This window comes from Seriola lalandi, unplaced genomic scaffold (assembly GCF_002814215.2).
Source record: "Seriola lalandi dorsalis isolate HSWRI2012SDOR001 ecotype SW California unplaced genomic scaffold, Sedor1 jcf7180002054577, whole genome shotgun sequence".
Taxonomy (NCBI): domain Eukaryota; kingdom Metazoa; phylum Chordata; class Actinopteri; order Carangiformes; family Carangidae; genus Seriola; species Seriola lalandi.
The window spans coordinates 500,713-516,135 of NW_019525130.1; the positions used below are offsets into that span (position 1 = coordinate 500,713).

The 15,423-nt window shown below is 43.9% G+C and overlaps 1 protein-coding gene across 1 annotated transcript; it reads right to left on the reverse strand.

Moving 5' to 3' along the window:
* Positions 1 to 18: 18 nt before the first annotated feature.
* Positions 19 to 14,578, reverse strand: prdm15 (PR domain containing 15). Its single transcript, XM_087177007.1, is given in 25 exon segments — positions 19 to 1,523; positions 2,487 to 2,708; positions 3,046 to 3,126; positions 3,238 to 3,413; positions 4,811 to 4,894; positions 5,071 to 5,202; positions 5,324 to 5,443; positions 5,673 to 5,752; positions 6,196 to 6,359; positions 6,652 to 6,792; positions 8,529 to 8,660; positions 8,744 to 8,838; positions 9,842 to 10,009; positions 10,138 to 10,225; positions 10,307 to 10,401; positions 10,493 to 10,687; positions 11,114 to 11,216; positions 11,219 to 11,340; positions 11,552 to 11,635; positions 12,688 to 12,796; positions 12,874 to 13,026; positions 13,130 to 13,283; positions 13,629 to 13,722; positions 13,833 to 13,872; positions 14,465 to 14,578. Coding segments are annotated over 25 exon segments (3,468 nt in total). The 5' UTR covers positions 14,564 to 14,578; the 3' UTR covers positions 19 to 986.
* Positions 14,579 to 15,423: the final 845 nt, after the last annotated feature.

The following is a 15,423-nucleotide window of genomic DNA, read 5'->3' on the forward strand; positions in this document are numbered from 1 at the left end:
ACACACACACACACACACACACACACACACACACACACACACACACACACACACACACACACACACACACACACACACACACACACACACACACAGACTATGTGTTCCCCTCATGTTGTGCCGTCTGCAGAGAAGCTGTCAGTTTCAGCTCCTGACTAACTGGAGGACCGACATGTTGCTGGCCTGAGATCTGTGAGGAGTTTAAAAGCAGATGGTCATTTTGCTGTAAACAGACAAACAGAAGCAGGTTGGCTCATGATTCAGATGGCGTCTCACTGCAGACCTCACTGCTCAGGAGATGCCCCCTCCTGTGGGCAGTTATCACTGTTGTTGACGCCTGAATTTATATGAAGACAAATAAAAACAAGAACCATTTTTTAAAGAGGTCTTTTGTTTAAAAATAACAGTACAAAAAGGCTTCCAGTATTTTTTCCAGACACTTCAACAACAATGACAGTCTACAGCATTCAAAAATAACATTTATGAGAGAGCCACTTTTAGGAATATGCCAACCACCACTTATCACACAACCTGGTAGAAGTGTTTTCATTTAACTTGTCGACTGCACAGTGTGTCTTGTTTTCAGGTTGGTACGTTTCCATATTTCATTGTTCGAGCAGCAGATTCATCTTGAAAACATGCATGTTTTTAAAAGGCTGGTAAGGCATTTGAATATTCGACATGTTGCTTTGGTTTGAAATGTAAATCTTCCAGGAGAGTGTCAATGATTTTGGCTGAATGTACCATTTCTCTCTCTCTCTCTCTCTCTCTTTTTTTTAAAAAATATCATGTTAATTATTAACAGCCACTTTGTTTTCTCAGTATGTAAAAGAAAGGAAAAAATCATTTCAGTTTCATTCACTTCCATGGGGCTGGAGAGGCATCTGGGTGACAGTGATCAAGCTCGTACAGTTGAGTCATAAAATCTACTCTACTATGTGACGATGTCGGTGAGTGTGAGGTGACCAGCACCTCTAGTCTCTTGCTCAGTAGCTGAACATCTGCTGTGCGGAGCTGCTCTGCTGCTGTGGGCCGGGCTGCTGGCTCTGGCCGGGTCGGCCCGGATCCGGGCCCTGGTTCTGGGCCTCCTGACTCTCCCCCTGAGGACCCTCCACCACGGGGGTGACCTGGCTTCCCTCAGCAGCCGATACGGGCCTCCAGGCCAGAGTTGGGGCCTCCAGCTGGTGGCCCATGGGGTTGACCAGAGTGGTGAGGTTGATGAAGTGGGCGACCGACTGAGGGGTGGCGCCTCCGCCGGGACCCACCGTCTCTGGGACGAGCTCAGCAGGACGGTTGTGGAGCATGGCGGAGCCGCTGACCGTGTCGAAAGTGACGGTGAGGATGGAATTGTCCAGCGTGAGCGGCCGGTCGCTGGCCGTCAGGTGACCCACAGCTACAGGCTGCAGGCTGGTGAACTGGGCGGGGGCGTGGCTGGTGATGGGCGTGACGGTGATGTTGGTCAGCCCCACCGAGCTGTTGGGGGAGGAGGCCGATGGAGCGCTGGGGTCGGTGAGGACCACCACCTGAAACAGCAGCAGCAGGAAACGAAATGAGAAGAGAAACTCATCTGCTGGTGGAAACATGGATCCTTTTATCTTTTCGTTTTATTACGTCGATATGTCCTTAAATTATATGAGTATTAAATATGAATGTTTTATATCAAGTCAGTCACATCTGAGCTTTTCCAGTTCAGATAATCTCTGATCTCTTTTTTTTTAATCTCGTTTTTCTTTTTGAAGCAGGAGAACTGTTTGTAAACTGTTTACAGTTGTACAGACATTATAATAACTGTTGGATACTGTGACGATCTGTTAAGTCTTAAATTGCAACCGTCATAACATCACATTACTTTATGAATCATGACTTAACATAGGATGTAACACATTTGATTCTTTCATAAAACTGACTGATGAAAAATTTAAATTAAATTACCTATAAATTATGATCATTTCAATTATTTTACTATGATTTATTTATCTTTTCTGATGTCGCTTCGTACTGCAGAGATTATCATCATCATTTATTGTTTAATTTTCACTTCAACATGTAACATCCCTAATGAAGTCATAATTGCGGTGTAATGTACCAGTGTGGTTTTATGTCATTATCTGTCAGTTTATTCACAGCTTGTATTTCATTACTTAAATTTATTTTATGATACTCAGATAACTGAAACAATATCCATCAGTTGGTGAATGATCGGTTCTGATCAGCTGAACAACAAAAAGAAAAATGAGATCTCAGCGACACAGAGCCAGAGACGCGATAACATTATTTTATAAATGTATCTCATCGTTGCTTCTGCAGATTTTTATTCATTCTGCTTTCCATCGGCAACGTGTAGTCTGCTCCTCAGCAAGAGATTTTTTTTACCGAGGCCACCTGCCTTTTATAAAGTCTTCATTTCTTCTGGTCTTTCAAAAAAGATATGGGACATGTTATTTTAAGAATAAAGCAGTAACCTTTGTATAAATCCTCATATGTACCTGTTGGATACTCTGCACAGCAGAGCTCGTCTCTGTCTCATCACCGACGATGACGGCGTTGAACTCCGCCATGGGCTCGTGCCTCGGCTCAGGGAAATCTACGTACTCGTCGGACTCGGAGAGCTCCGGCTCGGCCGGGACTCTCTGCTTCTTCTTGGGGTGTCGGAACGGTCGGCTCGGCCTCTCCTGAGACACGCCGTCTTTTTCAAGGGTCAGAGTGGGCTGTGGTGGTGGGGTGGGGGTCAAACAAAAGCATGAACACAGGTACAAAAGGTGTCACAGTAAAGCTGTGATAGACAGTAGGAGTGTGTCTGATTCATTGATCTTACTGTGAATAAACAGGAAGTCGGTATTCTTAGATCTTGTTATGATCTAAACATGTTTTATATTCACATATTAAAGTGACCCACAAGGGAGCTGAGAGTATTGTGACAAGACACACGGGATCACCGGGCATCAACATCATACTAGCATCTACTTCATTGATTAGCTATTCAAACTGAGCTGAGAAGTGTGTTTCATTGCCGTGTGCTGCTTCATTAAAGAGTTTTTATCGAACCTGCACTATGCTGATAGACGAATCATTGATTGTCGAAGTTTCCTGAAGGTCGTCGAACTCGTCGATTCTCACAGACACCACCTGGAGGCGTAAAGGACAACACTCACAGTTGGACTGGTCCACTTTCAGGATCGGACATTAGCTACTGAACTGGGTGGTAAAACACGCGGATCCCTTCCCGACAGGACTCACCTCAGGGTGCTTGCGCCGCAGGTGTCGGTTCATGGATGCGCGGGTGGACACCTTGGTCCCGCAGAGGTGACACGACTGGGCCTCCACCTTCTCGTGGGTCAGGTGGACGTGCTTCTGCAGCATGTACTCCGTCAGGTACTTCTTATCACAGGTCACACATGTCCACGTCTTACCCACTGCAGTGAGACAGGGAAACGAGGTCAGTCCAGCTGTGATGTCATTGACGTCAACAATCTGCACATTAATGGTGGGTTCAAATTTCTTTCTTTCCCTCTTTTGCAAACTCTTTTTTATGGAGCTTCAAGACGGACAAAAGATTGACACCTCTCACGTCCGTGTGGTGACAGGCCATGGTTAGCCTAGCCTAGCATCCGGCCTGAAGCAGGGGAACAGTTAGCCTATCCTAAATGTAAAAGCGAAAAGTTTTTACACTTTGGTTTTCATACCAGTTAAAACGGACAAGATAAAACAGATGTGTCAATCTGAACATCTGACTCTCAACATGAGTGTGAGCATGTGTTTTTCCCAAATGTTAATATCTTTTTTCCTTTACCCTCCAAGCAGTTGATAAAAATACATTTTATTCTTCATGTATCTTCCACTTGCTAGTTTTATTTTTTAAGTTCTTAGTTAGAGAAGTGCTTTAAAGGAGATGTAAAATCACACACATCTAAACACTAAGCACTAAAGAAACATTTATAATTCATTATAACATGGGCACCAATCAATAATTATGATGCGTGTTGCTTTTTGTATGACTGACAGTTATTATAAACATATCCACTTAAATCAAGAGGGTGTTGGAAGACAAAGTTATGGAGATAATCAACTCATTAGTGTTAGCTAGCTAACTCTGTTAGCCTTAGCTTGCCAGATAGCCAGACCGAAATTATTAAATGCATTTGCTTTGTTCATTCATTCATTCATTTTCTACTGCTTATCCTCTAGTAGGGTCGCAGGGGGGCTGGAGCCTATCCCAGCATCTTTTCGGGCGAGAGGCGGGGTACACCCTGGACAGGTCGCCAGTCCATCGCAGAGCAAACACATAGAGACAGACAACCATTCACACTCGCAGCGACACCTATGGTCAATTTAGAGTGTCCAATTAGCCTAGTCCCCATTTTTGCATGTCTTTGGACTGTGGGAGGAAGCCGCAGTACCCGGAGAGAACCCACACTTGCACGGGGAGAACATGCAAACTCCACACAGAAAGATCCCACGGCCGAGCCGGGACTCGAACCCGGAACCTTCTTGCTGTGAGGCGACAGCGCTAACCACTGCACCACCGTGCAGCATTTGCTTTGTGTGTTGATAAATTGTTCCTTCTCTGTTCCCTGAGAACAGAACTTCAACTTTTAGTTTTACAGCTTTAATTTTCTGAGTGGTGGTTTGGTGTTTTTGTATGCGGCAGGCTGCATAAATCAAGCTGCAGATTCATTCTACGCTTTTCTGGCTCTGAACGTACTGGGGTAAAAAAGACCAGATGACAGGCTCCCATGTTCATCTTGTAACTGGCTCATAACAGTCAGAACTGCCTGAACCAGCCTGCTTTTAACTGACAGGAGAAACTTGCCTGTGTGGATGAGCTTGTGCGTCTCTAGAGTCGTCCTCTCACTGAACGTCTTTCCACACAGCTCACACATGAAGTCCTTTACACCTGCAGGCATGAGAATAAACACACAGACACTTACACAAAGTCATTTATGTGAAGTTTACAATGTCGGTGTCAGTTACAGTGAAAATGCACATGTAGTAAACGAACCAATATTAAACATAATTGTTTTTATTTCCACTCAGCGCTCCTGTGTCTGTAACACACACACTTTGACTCACCTGTGTGTCTCTTGTAGTGTTTCAGCATGTTGACCTTTTGGGCAAACTTGCGGTTGCATGCCTTACACTCGTACTCCTTGATGCCCTTGTGAAGCTTCATGTGGTGCCTCAGAGCGTGTTTGGTCTTCATGCCTGCACAGGAAAACATTTCCTCAGCATGACAATGACCCGGACATTAACTTCTCCGCGTTGATTCTTACACAGTGACAAAACAACAGTCATGAGGAGTGTGATGCAGCAGTGAGACTCGCACCTTTCCCGCACTCTGCGCACAGGAAGTCTCGGATGTCGTCGTGAACCCTGAGGTGCTCCTTCAGCATGTCTTTCCTCGCGAATGATTTGCCACACTTGTCACAGCTGTGGCTCTTCACCCCTGAATGATCACACACACACACACACACACACACACACACACACACACACACACGTTCAATGATCATGCAAAATGAATGAAAAAGCTTTTTAGAACACTTTCATATGGTGATAGAAGCAACATGTGACCAATTGGGTGTCTCTGTTTAAATATCTACCCCAGGAAACTTCAAAATAAAACGGTTCAGGATCAGACCAACATTTACACAGAGGCTCAGACTGTTGCTCACCAGTGTGGATGATCTTGTGTCTTTCCAGGTTCCCGATACTGTTGAAGATTCGGCCACAGATTTCACACGGATGGATGTACCTTTAGGACAGATGAGCAGATTTGAAATGTTTACAGTAAACTTTTACTGCAGCAAGCTGACTTCATATTTCAGTTTCACTTAGTCTAAACCTTTAAAGATTCAGACTAGACCATCCACTCTCAGGTAGAGCTCTAATAGATCCTGATCAGGACCATCTCAATAACAATTGGACGTAATGTTGCGTTAAAATTAATTCTTCACTTAAATCTCCTCTTCTGTGATCTGTGTGTTTAACAGAGTAAAAAACATGGAGTTTCCTCTTCTGCACAAAAAAGATACTGTACAAAATAATAAACATATCAGTACAGAACAGAGCTCTGCTGACATTCCTGTCTCCATCCTTCTCTATTATCTCAGCCATGACAGGACAGGTCTAAACAAACACAAACAACCCGACACTGTGAGCTGGATCATGCCTCTGTGCTGCCCCCTGCACTCTTACTTCTGCACTGCAGGGTCGGGCAGCTGCTCTCTGTGGATAACCAGGTGAGCGTTGTAGGTGGCCTTCAGTGCGAAGCGTCGGTTGCAGATGGCGCAGCCGTAGCCTCTCTCCTTGTGCTGCTCCATGATGTGCTTCAGGTATTCTTTCCCCTTCGCAAATGACAGCTGGAGGCACAGGAGAAGGAGGCTCGTGTTGTTAGCTACAAACTAAGATATTGATGCAGGTTATATCTGCTCTCAGCTCTATGTGTCTTATACATCTGTTGCCATAGTTTGCCTTGAACGTGTTTGTGAACGTGACCTGCAACACTCGGCTCGAGACAACTGAGGAAAGACAAAATATTTCATACTGTAAAAGATTTTTCAACCCGACCCTCGGAATTTTATTACAAGTTGATGAGTGCGTTCAGATAAGGACTTTAAAGCGTGTGTTGAAGTCTGTCGGGACAAAGCTTACTTGACATTTCTTGCAGTTGTACTTGTGGTGCTCAGGATCATCTTCCTCTTCATCGTCGTCTGTTTCGTCGCTGTTTCCTGCCGAGATGCCGATTTTCTTGATGAAGCCTTCTCTCTCCTGCTCATCCATTAAGGCTATGTCCTGATGAAATGCCAATGAAAGTCAATGACAGCTACGATCCACAGGGCTAATTTAATCAAACATGTATGGTCCAAGGTGCTACTCCTCTAACATGGTGTATTATGGGCATTTTAGACTTTTCCATGGTGTCTTGAAATGAGTGCAACAGCATGAAAACAAACTGCCGGGACCTGAATTTACCCCCGTCTGTGTGACAGTTAATTCCTTATTAGGAACACTTCACCCAAACAGTGATATCATGTCCTCGAAGAACAGACACAAACATGGTCTTTACTTTTTTTAAATGTATATTTCAATGGAAAAAACACGTTTGGGATGTACTGAGCACATGATTAAGTTCTGATGATTTGGATAATGAATGTATTGATATTTTTTTGCTGTTGTTAATTACAATCTACGATCAACTTTACTGTATCAGGAAGTGCTACCACATTTTGAGGCAATAAAATACACTTCAAGTTACATGGACGGAGTAAAAAAATGTATTTCTTTAAAGTTTTGAATTCTTTTTATTAATTTAAATCTAATGTGTCATTAGAGCGGGAAGCTGGTGCTGCAGTCCTTTCTGTGAGCTAGTAAACTTGATGGTTAAACATGTGTAAGGCATAGGGCTGTCACTTTTTATTTGAAATTCGAACAGTTGCTTGAACGTGGGGTGAAAAGTTCATGTTCGAGCTGTAATGACCTGTTGGAAATGTAGGTTGCAGTCTCTATAAGAGCAGCTATTGATCCCGATCATGTTGATAGACTTGTGTTTCTGGCAAATAATATGAGGTAGTAAGCCGGACCGTTCTACTGGCTCGGTTCCATGTTTTACCTTGCTACCTTTTAGGTCCAAAGCTGCTGGAGCTCCTTCCTGTTGTAAGTGATGTGACACGTTTTATTATTTTCCATCATATTGAGTGTTCAATGTTGCTGAAGCACTTTGAGACTTTTATATAGAGCAAGGTCAAAGTGACAGGCATAACGAAAACGACGAGTTAATACAGCCGTTAAAAATGTAACATTTGATTGCTGGAAGAATGGGAAGACTGATGTTAGACATACTGACGCGATGTGGTGTTTTAGGGGAGGGGGCGCGAGTGCACAGGGAAAACGAATTCGAAATGACCAATTCATGTCGAATTTGTTTGATCTTTATTTTGTGAAAGTCCTAGCAAGGCCTTTCTACCTTCGTGTTGTGATGTGACTGTCCTACAGTTTAACAGGGAGTGGAGCTGTTGTAGAGCAAATATAACTGGCCAGAGCAAAGTTACAGTGCAGAAGAAATAGCGTATTTCTTCACTTTAAATCGTCCTGAAACAACAATATCCCTGAGAAAATTGGGACCAAGCGTCTAGTTGTGAAATCCCCCCCCCCCCCATTGCAACACAACAATTTCCCGCAGGGGATTAATAAAGTATTTCTGATTCTGATTTCTGCACACTGGGCTGTAAGTTTTCCTCCTGTAAATCCTTGATTTTGTTGCAACTAATTCTGAGTCATGGTTTGGCGACAGAACAGAAAGCTGCCAGCTCGTGGGTTCATGCAGCTAAAGCACTGAAAGGTGCTGACGAGACAGGACGGGCATCGCACATGTTTTAAAACAGGATGCATCGATAACAACATGCTGAATATAACAGTACGAAGCAAATACAGTATGTGCAGTTAAAAGGTTTTCATGCAGTTTTGACTGAGTCAGCTGCTGAGCTTGTTGCAGATTCAGTATCAGAGTGGAAAAGTCCCCACCGACTCACCTTGAAGTGAACGTGGATGTGATCCCGAAGGACGTCCACGCGGAAGAACTTGCGGCCGCAGATCTCACAGGTGTACTTCTTATCACCGTGAGTCAACAGGTGCTTGTTCATGTTACTCCTGCAGGAGAACACCTGTGCACACAAAGCACGCACGTCACTGATCGCGTCACCTGGACGTGTGTGCAGGTATTTGACCTGCTGTGCAGATTGCTCACCTTGCAACAGATGGGACAGGGTGACGGCTCCTTCCTGTACTTGGTCCCTTCTTCTCCATTGGCCTCCAGCTCCTCTCGCTTCATGTGCTTTGGTCCTGTACAGATGCATTATGGGTTTAAATCATAGAAGACATACAGTGACATGCAACTAAAGGTGTATTTGAGCTGGAGCTCTCCATAGTTTTGTTTTAGTTTTTATAAGCGTGTCGTAGATACTGTTTTTTTTTTACATGAATTAGACTTCTGTCATATACACTCAACTTCCTGCACAGAAACATCCATTTTTGTCCAATCATCTGTCTGTGATAAACAGAACTAAATTAACTTGAGCAAAGTTCTTTCTACTTTTTATATCCAGTACCATGTTTTTCTAAAAGATGTTTTTTGTGGCGGCGCAAATTCCAGAGAATCAACAGCTTGTTATTTCCCTGACTGTGTGGACTTCTTAGACTCTGAGAGCAGATGTTTCTGTTTCTGACGCAATGCCACTCCACTGGAAATCTGGTGATTTTACCAACAAGAAATCTAAATAGTTGCAGCAGATGTGCAGCAATAATGAAAGAATTCTTAAAATATAAAGAAACTATTTGAATGACACACCCCTCACACCAGTAGATGCATTTAATGTTAATAAGTAATACTAATGTTTAAAGTGATTTAGGCAGGAAATCAGTCTGCATTGATTTATAAATGAACATGATTAATGTATTTTTTATGATATGAAAATCATCTCTTCAGTTCATTAAATCCACGCAGCCTCTGAAGGCAGCGTCAGTTCGCTGTCTTTGCTGTCGTTAAATCACGTGCAAATGACACAGGGCTGCTACAAAATAACTACATGCACACACACACGCACACATACACACACACACATACACACACCTCTACACACTTCAGACTGGTCCTTTAGAGATCAGCCTATTTATGATGCTGGTTTTGATCAAGCCTACAGCTCTCCATCTCCATGATCAAAACAACGTCCTATGTCATCTAAAACACGAGGTACGACATTTCCTTCTACATTTACCTTACTGTTAACAGAACAGTGTATAAACAAGTCATGACAGAACAATGGCTCTGTGCTCTGGTCTGACTCACCCACACCGTGCCTCCTGTGGTGCTCCTGCATCACGTCTTTGCGATAGAACATCTTGTTGCAGATTTCGCAGGAGTAGAGCTTCTCGCCGTGCTTCTTCTTGTGCTTGGAGAGGTTACTGTTGGTGGAGAAGAAGCGCGAGCAGATGTCACACTGGAACGTCTTGTCGTCTGGCGGGAGAGGAAGATGAAATCGATCAAAACAGGATAAGACCTGGTAGGAATGTGATCAGGAATAATTTCATATCAAACGAAATAAAAAGTTGAAAAAAAACAAAAAACTAGGTGCTTTGTGCTACCTGTGCGGCAGTTGTGGAACTTTAAGGCATTTTCCAGGCGGAAGGATTTCTCACACGTGTTGCATTTGTATTTGTACTCCTGGTCAGGCTGTTGGTGCACATGAAAAGATCAGATTAACCAGCAGAGTCAGCACAAACCCCTGAGGTGACAGGCTGGAGCGTTACCCACCATGTTCTTGCTGTGCTTGTAAGAGATGTGCTGCTTCAGACTCTCCTTGCGACTGAACAACTTGTCGCATTCGTCACATTTGAACAGCTTGTCACCTGAGAGGACGTACATGAAGGAAACTTTAATATCCGTTTATTTGAATTGTGTGATTTTGCACTAAGAGATGATGAATTCGACTTCACGTACCATGAGATCGGATGTGTCTGTTGAGATTGCTGCTGTTCTGGAAGACCTTGTTGCAGAGAGAGCAGCGGTACACCCTCTTGTGCTCTCTGGATTTGTGTCTCTTCAGGACGGGCCCGCTCTCTGGAGCACTCTCTTCTTCTTCTGCTGTGGCCTCTGAGGCCACCGGCTCTGACGACTCCACCGGGGGCTTCACATCTGCACACATCAGGAATCCAATGTCAAAGAGAGATCTACAGTAGATGTGGCATCAGATGGTAATAAGGGTCAAATTGAGCCCAGGTATGATGTTTATCACGTTCGCATTAGTTTAGCGTGTTAGCATGCTAACATTTTCTACTTAGCACTAAACACAAAGACCAGCTGAGGCTGATGGGAATGTCATTAGTGTTGCAGGTATTTGGTCATACACCTGCTCCGTCTGTCTCTGCAGAATGTGCCTGAACCTGTTGCAACTTGTTCAGCTCAAAATAGTGTGAAACATGCAACAACACATGTTGATACATTGGCTCCTTTACAACTGTTCAGACACCTCTCAACATGATAGCCACATTTTCCAACAACAACCAATCAACTGCTCCAGAACATATCAAAACAAAGACTATTTGAACTGTTTATTCTCACCTTTGCTTTTGCTTGTAGTAGCTGTGGCTCCAGGCCTGCGTCCCTTGGATCTCCTCCCTCGGCCTGGCCCTCTCTTGGGGCCCGGCTGAGCTGCAGGGGTGCCCCCCCCTCCTCCTCCTCCTCCTCCTCTTCCTCAGGGCCGACCAGGCTCTCTTCGTGGGGCAGGAGCGGGTCGGCTGGAAGCACGCTGACTGTCTTCACCTCATCGAGTTGACTCAGCATGTTGCCTGAGATCAACATAAGTAGGGGATTCAGAGTGAGCGACCATGACACAGCATTTCCTCAATTTAGAGAAGCGACTCCTGTTGAACTCGCTGCGGAGGAACGGCTGAAAACCTAAATCTGATGCAATTTAAAGCTTGAAGAAAATGAGCCTGAATTTAGCTGAAAGTAAACATGTCTGAGATGCAGTGACTGGAGCGGTGATGTTTATCTCACCTGCGTTGTTTTCTTCAGCCACTGAGGGCATGTGGGCTCCGGTTTGCTCTGAGGTGTCTGTTTTATCAGATGAAGATGTCACATCTGAGAAGAAGAGAGAAAAACTATGAGATACAACAGCTGCTGGGATTAGTCGCCATACATGACAACCTTGACTTTGAAAATGTGTTGAATATTTTAAGTCAATGAATCTTTTCCCATACATTGATTTATCTGTGGCGGCCAGTCACCATTAACCAACATATATTTATTTTCTATTTATCATTTATGGTTGCACTCAGTCCTCTGCTCTCTGGGCTGTTGACCAACTTTTACTGAACTTTACTGTAAGTGCGATAAAAAGTAAAAGGCCAATAACAACTTTATCCAACCGACTGTTCAACAAGCAACAAACAGAAAAGAGACAGTTTCCTCTGCCGACTCCAACATCAACATCGCGCTGGTTAAGCTAATAGGTAATTGTTATGGAAAGCTAAAAGAAAAGCTGTATGTATGTAAGTCTAACTGATTATCTTAGTTCACCATGAACCTTAGAACGTGACAGATTGTTGTAACCTGAGCAACTAGAGAACAAATCAATCAAATCCTGTTCTGAATTTATTCTTTTTTTAAAAAAAGAACCAGTAATAGTGTGAGCTGGATCAATAAGTGTATGGATAAGATGCAGACAAAATCAGCTGGTTAATGTCTGACTGTGGGAGGATGAGCACATCACAGTTCAAATCCCTTCACTATAAGTCTTGTTTAACCTGTGTTATGTTGCGATTATTATTTTTATGGTGCACAGCGAGATCAGTCACAAACACGTGGAGGATTACGTCATGTAAGTTTTGTCTGATCATTAGTAGATGGAGCTTTTTAATATCGTTTGTCCTCGTAGCTGATAAATCCTCTAATAGAGTCATGAAGTCGTCTGCTGCTGCCGAGAACTTACACTGAATAAATATATGGAGAATGTTTGGGCGAGAACCTGGACTTACTGACCGTGCCAGGGTGTCATTTAGATTTTCTGGAGGAAAATGAATCGTTTAGAATTAAATTGATAGAAATATAGTCGTTAGCGGTAGCCCTAAGGTATAATTCACATTGTTGCCATGGTGATCTACAAAAGCCTTGGGGCAAGTAAGGTCATGTACCTGATGGAGGTGGTGGTGGTTGAAGTGGAGGCTTCAGCATGGGCTTCTCCATCTTCTTGGCGTAGAAAGCTCCGTACCAGACCCTCAGCTCTGTGCCTGGGAGCACGTCCTGGGAAACAGGGAGCAGAGGCAAACATGAAAACCACGCGAGTCTCCTGGGCTCAGGTTTAAGGTGGATGCAGGTACCTGGGAGGTGTTGAAGTACACGTCATCGTCCTGCTGGTAAGCCGTCAGGTTCTGGTGCATGTGGTCCGTTGCAGGTCGTACCAGCATCATCCAGTTGCAGTCTTCTTCACTGCTGGAGTCAAAACACACCACCAAACCGTCCCTCTGGAAGATCTGGAGGATTAATAAGGAAGGAAGTTAATACAACAACGCATGCAGTCACGTCAGAGCAGTGAATGCGTCTTCTCTACAAGTACACCTGGTCAGGATTCATCACCTTCAGAGGAAACGTGCCTTCCCTCTCCAGGTGAGCGACCCTCTTAGCCTCATAGGGCCCAAAGCGGGTCCTCTTCACCAGCCGTCGCAGGACAAACACCCCCTCCTCCCCGTCAGCCACCTCTCTGATCTCCAGGCTGTTTGGTAGAGAGGACCTGATCCAGGAACAGGATAGTATGTATGTTATGAAATGGCAATAACACAAAACTCATTTCCAAGCACTTCACCTGATGTGATTACACAGCCTCCGTTTAAATGATAAAATGTGGATTTGCCTGAAGATACAGATTTAGCTATCTCTGTGGAAGGTCTATAATATTAGTAACACCACACCTGTAAAGGCTTTGTATTTTCAAAATCCAGCCTCCATGAGGAGGTCAGAGGTCAGCGTCAGTTTAAATCTACTTGCTCGAGGACAGCTCAGCAGGTGAACGACTGTCAGGACCAGTGAGGTTTCAATCAGCTGGATCTCACAGACTCTGTGTGCATGAAACACTCACCGAGCTCGGCTGAGGACGAAGGAGTCCTGGACGGTCACCAGCGGTCCAAGCTCAGGACACTCAGAGTCATGGTACTGGCCACAGTCCTCGCACCCTGGGACACACATCACACCTGTCATCACAACCTGGTCTCTCACTCCTCTCTCTCTCTCGCTCTGTCTCTTTCTCACACTCACACACACTGACAGCTGGACTCATACTCACAGATGAACTCATCTGGTGTCTGCTCAGCCATTATGCCAACCTACAAACAGAGGAAACGCTGGTTTATTATAAACATCACTGACAGGAGACAAGGATCAGGTCACGGGGGTGATCAAAGTCATGCCCCTCAGTTTTCTTAGAAAATGTGCCGTTACATAAAGGGACTATTTTTTAAGAGTGTGTTAGGATGTAGATGACTGAACTTCCGAGCCTGCATTCACATTTAATCTGGGACACTTGAATGCATCAGACCTCCCGGATGAACGATGCTGTATCACAACAACATTAACAGCCTTTTTAAGCGGTACAGCTGGAGCATGCATGTTAACGTATGCAGTCCGGGCAGGAGATGGGATCCAGGATTTCAATCGTTCCCAAAGTCTAGCCGGGTTTTAACTCCGATCTGCGCGGCTCCTCTTCGGCAAACTGTAACAAAGAACAGTCGGCATGGCGGATGGACCGGAGACGCAAACCCTCAAACCGGAGTCGATGCTCTTCAACGCCATGCAGTGAGCGGTGGAGGCGGCGCAGGGAGGCTCCGGGCGGGCGGGACGAACCAGCTGCACCTTCACTTCTGAGCTGCGGCGCCGTTTGATAGAAAATCGATCTGTATCTATAGGAAAACACGTTACCTTCTCTGCAGGAGACCCTTCATTTATCGAATCCTGACTCCGGGTTCCAATCCGCTCCAGAAACGGCGCAGGACCGGAAACGAGCCGCGCCGAGTGCATTGTGGGGGCTGTAGTGCCCGTCAGGATATGAAACAGCTCCATCAGGCTTTAATGAGGCAGTTAGAGGTTGTATTTAATGAGATAATTACTGTAAAAGATATGGAAAAGTTCTCACTCTTTGGAATTCTAAATGATTATTTACCACAAATCCTTAGTCTGATGTTATTTATTTTTTTTACACTTTAGCTCACAGGCCACATCTCTGAGAGGAGGCTTGGTAAATATACGACATTAATCTACATTCACACTGGCTGATTTTACCATATAGCACGCAGGTGTGGACGCAGTCTCTACAGCCTTTGAAATTGAGGTAATTAATAAAAATTAGTTTTTAATTTCTTAATATTAATTAATATCAGTGTGAAAATGCTCCACAAACAGTAAATATCCTGCATTCAAAATATTAGCAGCAGCGTCCTTGTAGTGTCGTAGAACTCAAATCAATGTTAATATGTAAGAAACAATTGTTAATTCTTAAAAAGCTTTTTGTCTGTAACTTACAGTTCTAATTTTGCAGTGCAGTAAGAATATTTCAACTTTTATTTATTATTAAAATGAAATTGTGTTCTCAAAATGAGTGTCTGCATCTTGAAAGAAGACCGAATAATGCAGCTCGCAGCACTAGATTATAAAAGTAAATTTTTTAAAAATCATCAGGCTGAAATACTCCTGCAAAATTTTTTTTTAAAAAACATATAAGAAAATAAAAACTTTAAGGATTCAAGACTAAAATGACTTATTGGAGGTTTCTACACTTTTCATGTTATAGAAGCTGATGATGTCTTTTATGTCTATGCAAAAATAATTAACTGTCAGATAAATGTAGTGAAGTAAGAAGCATATGGCTCCATAAAATGGAA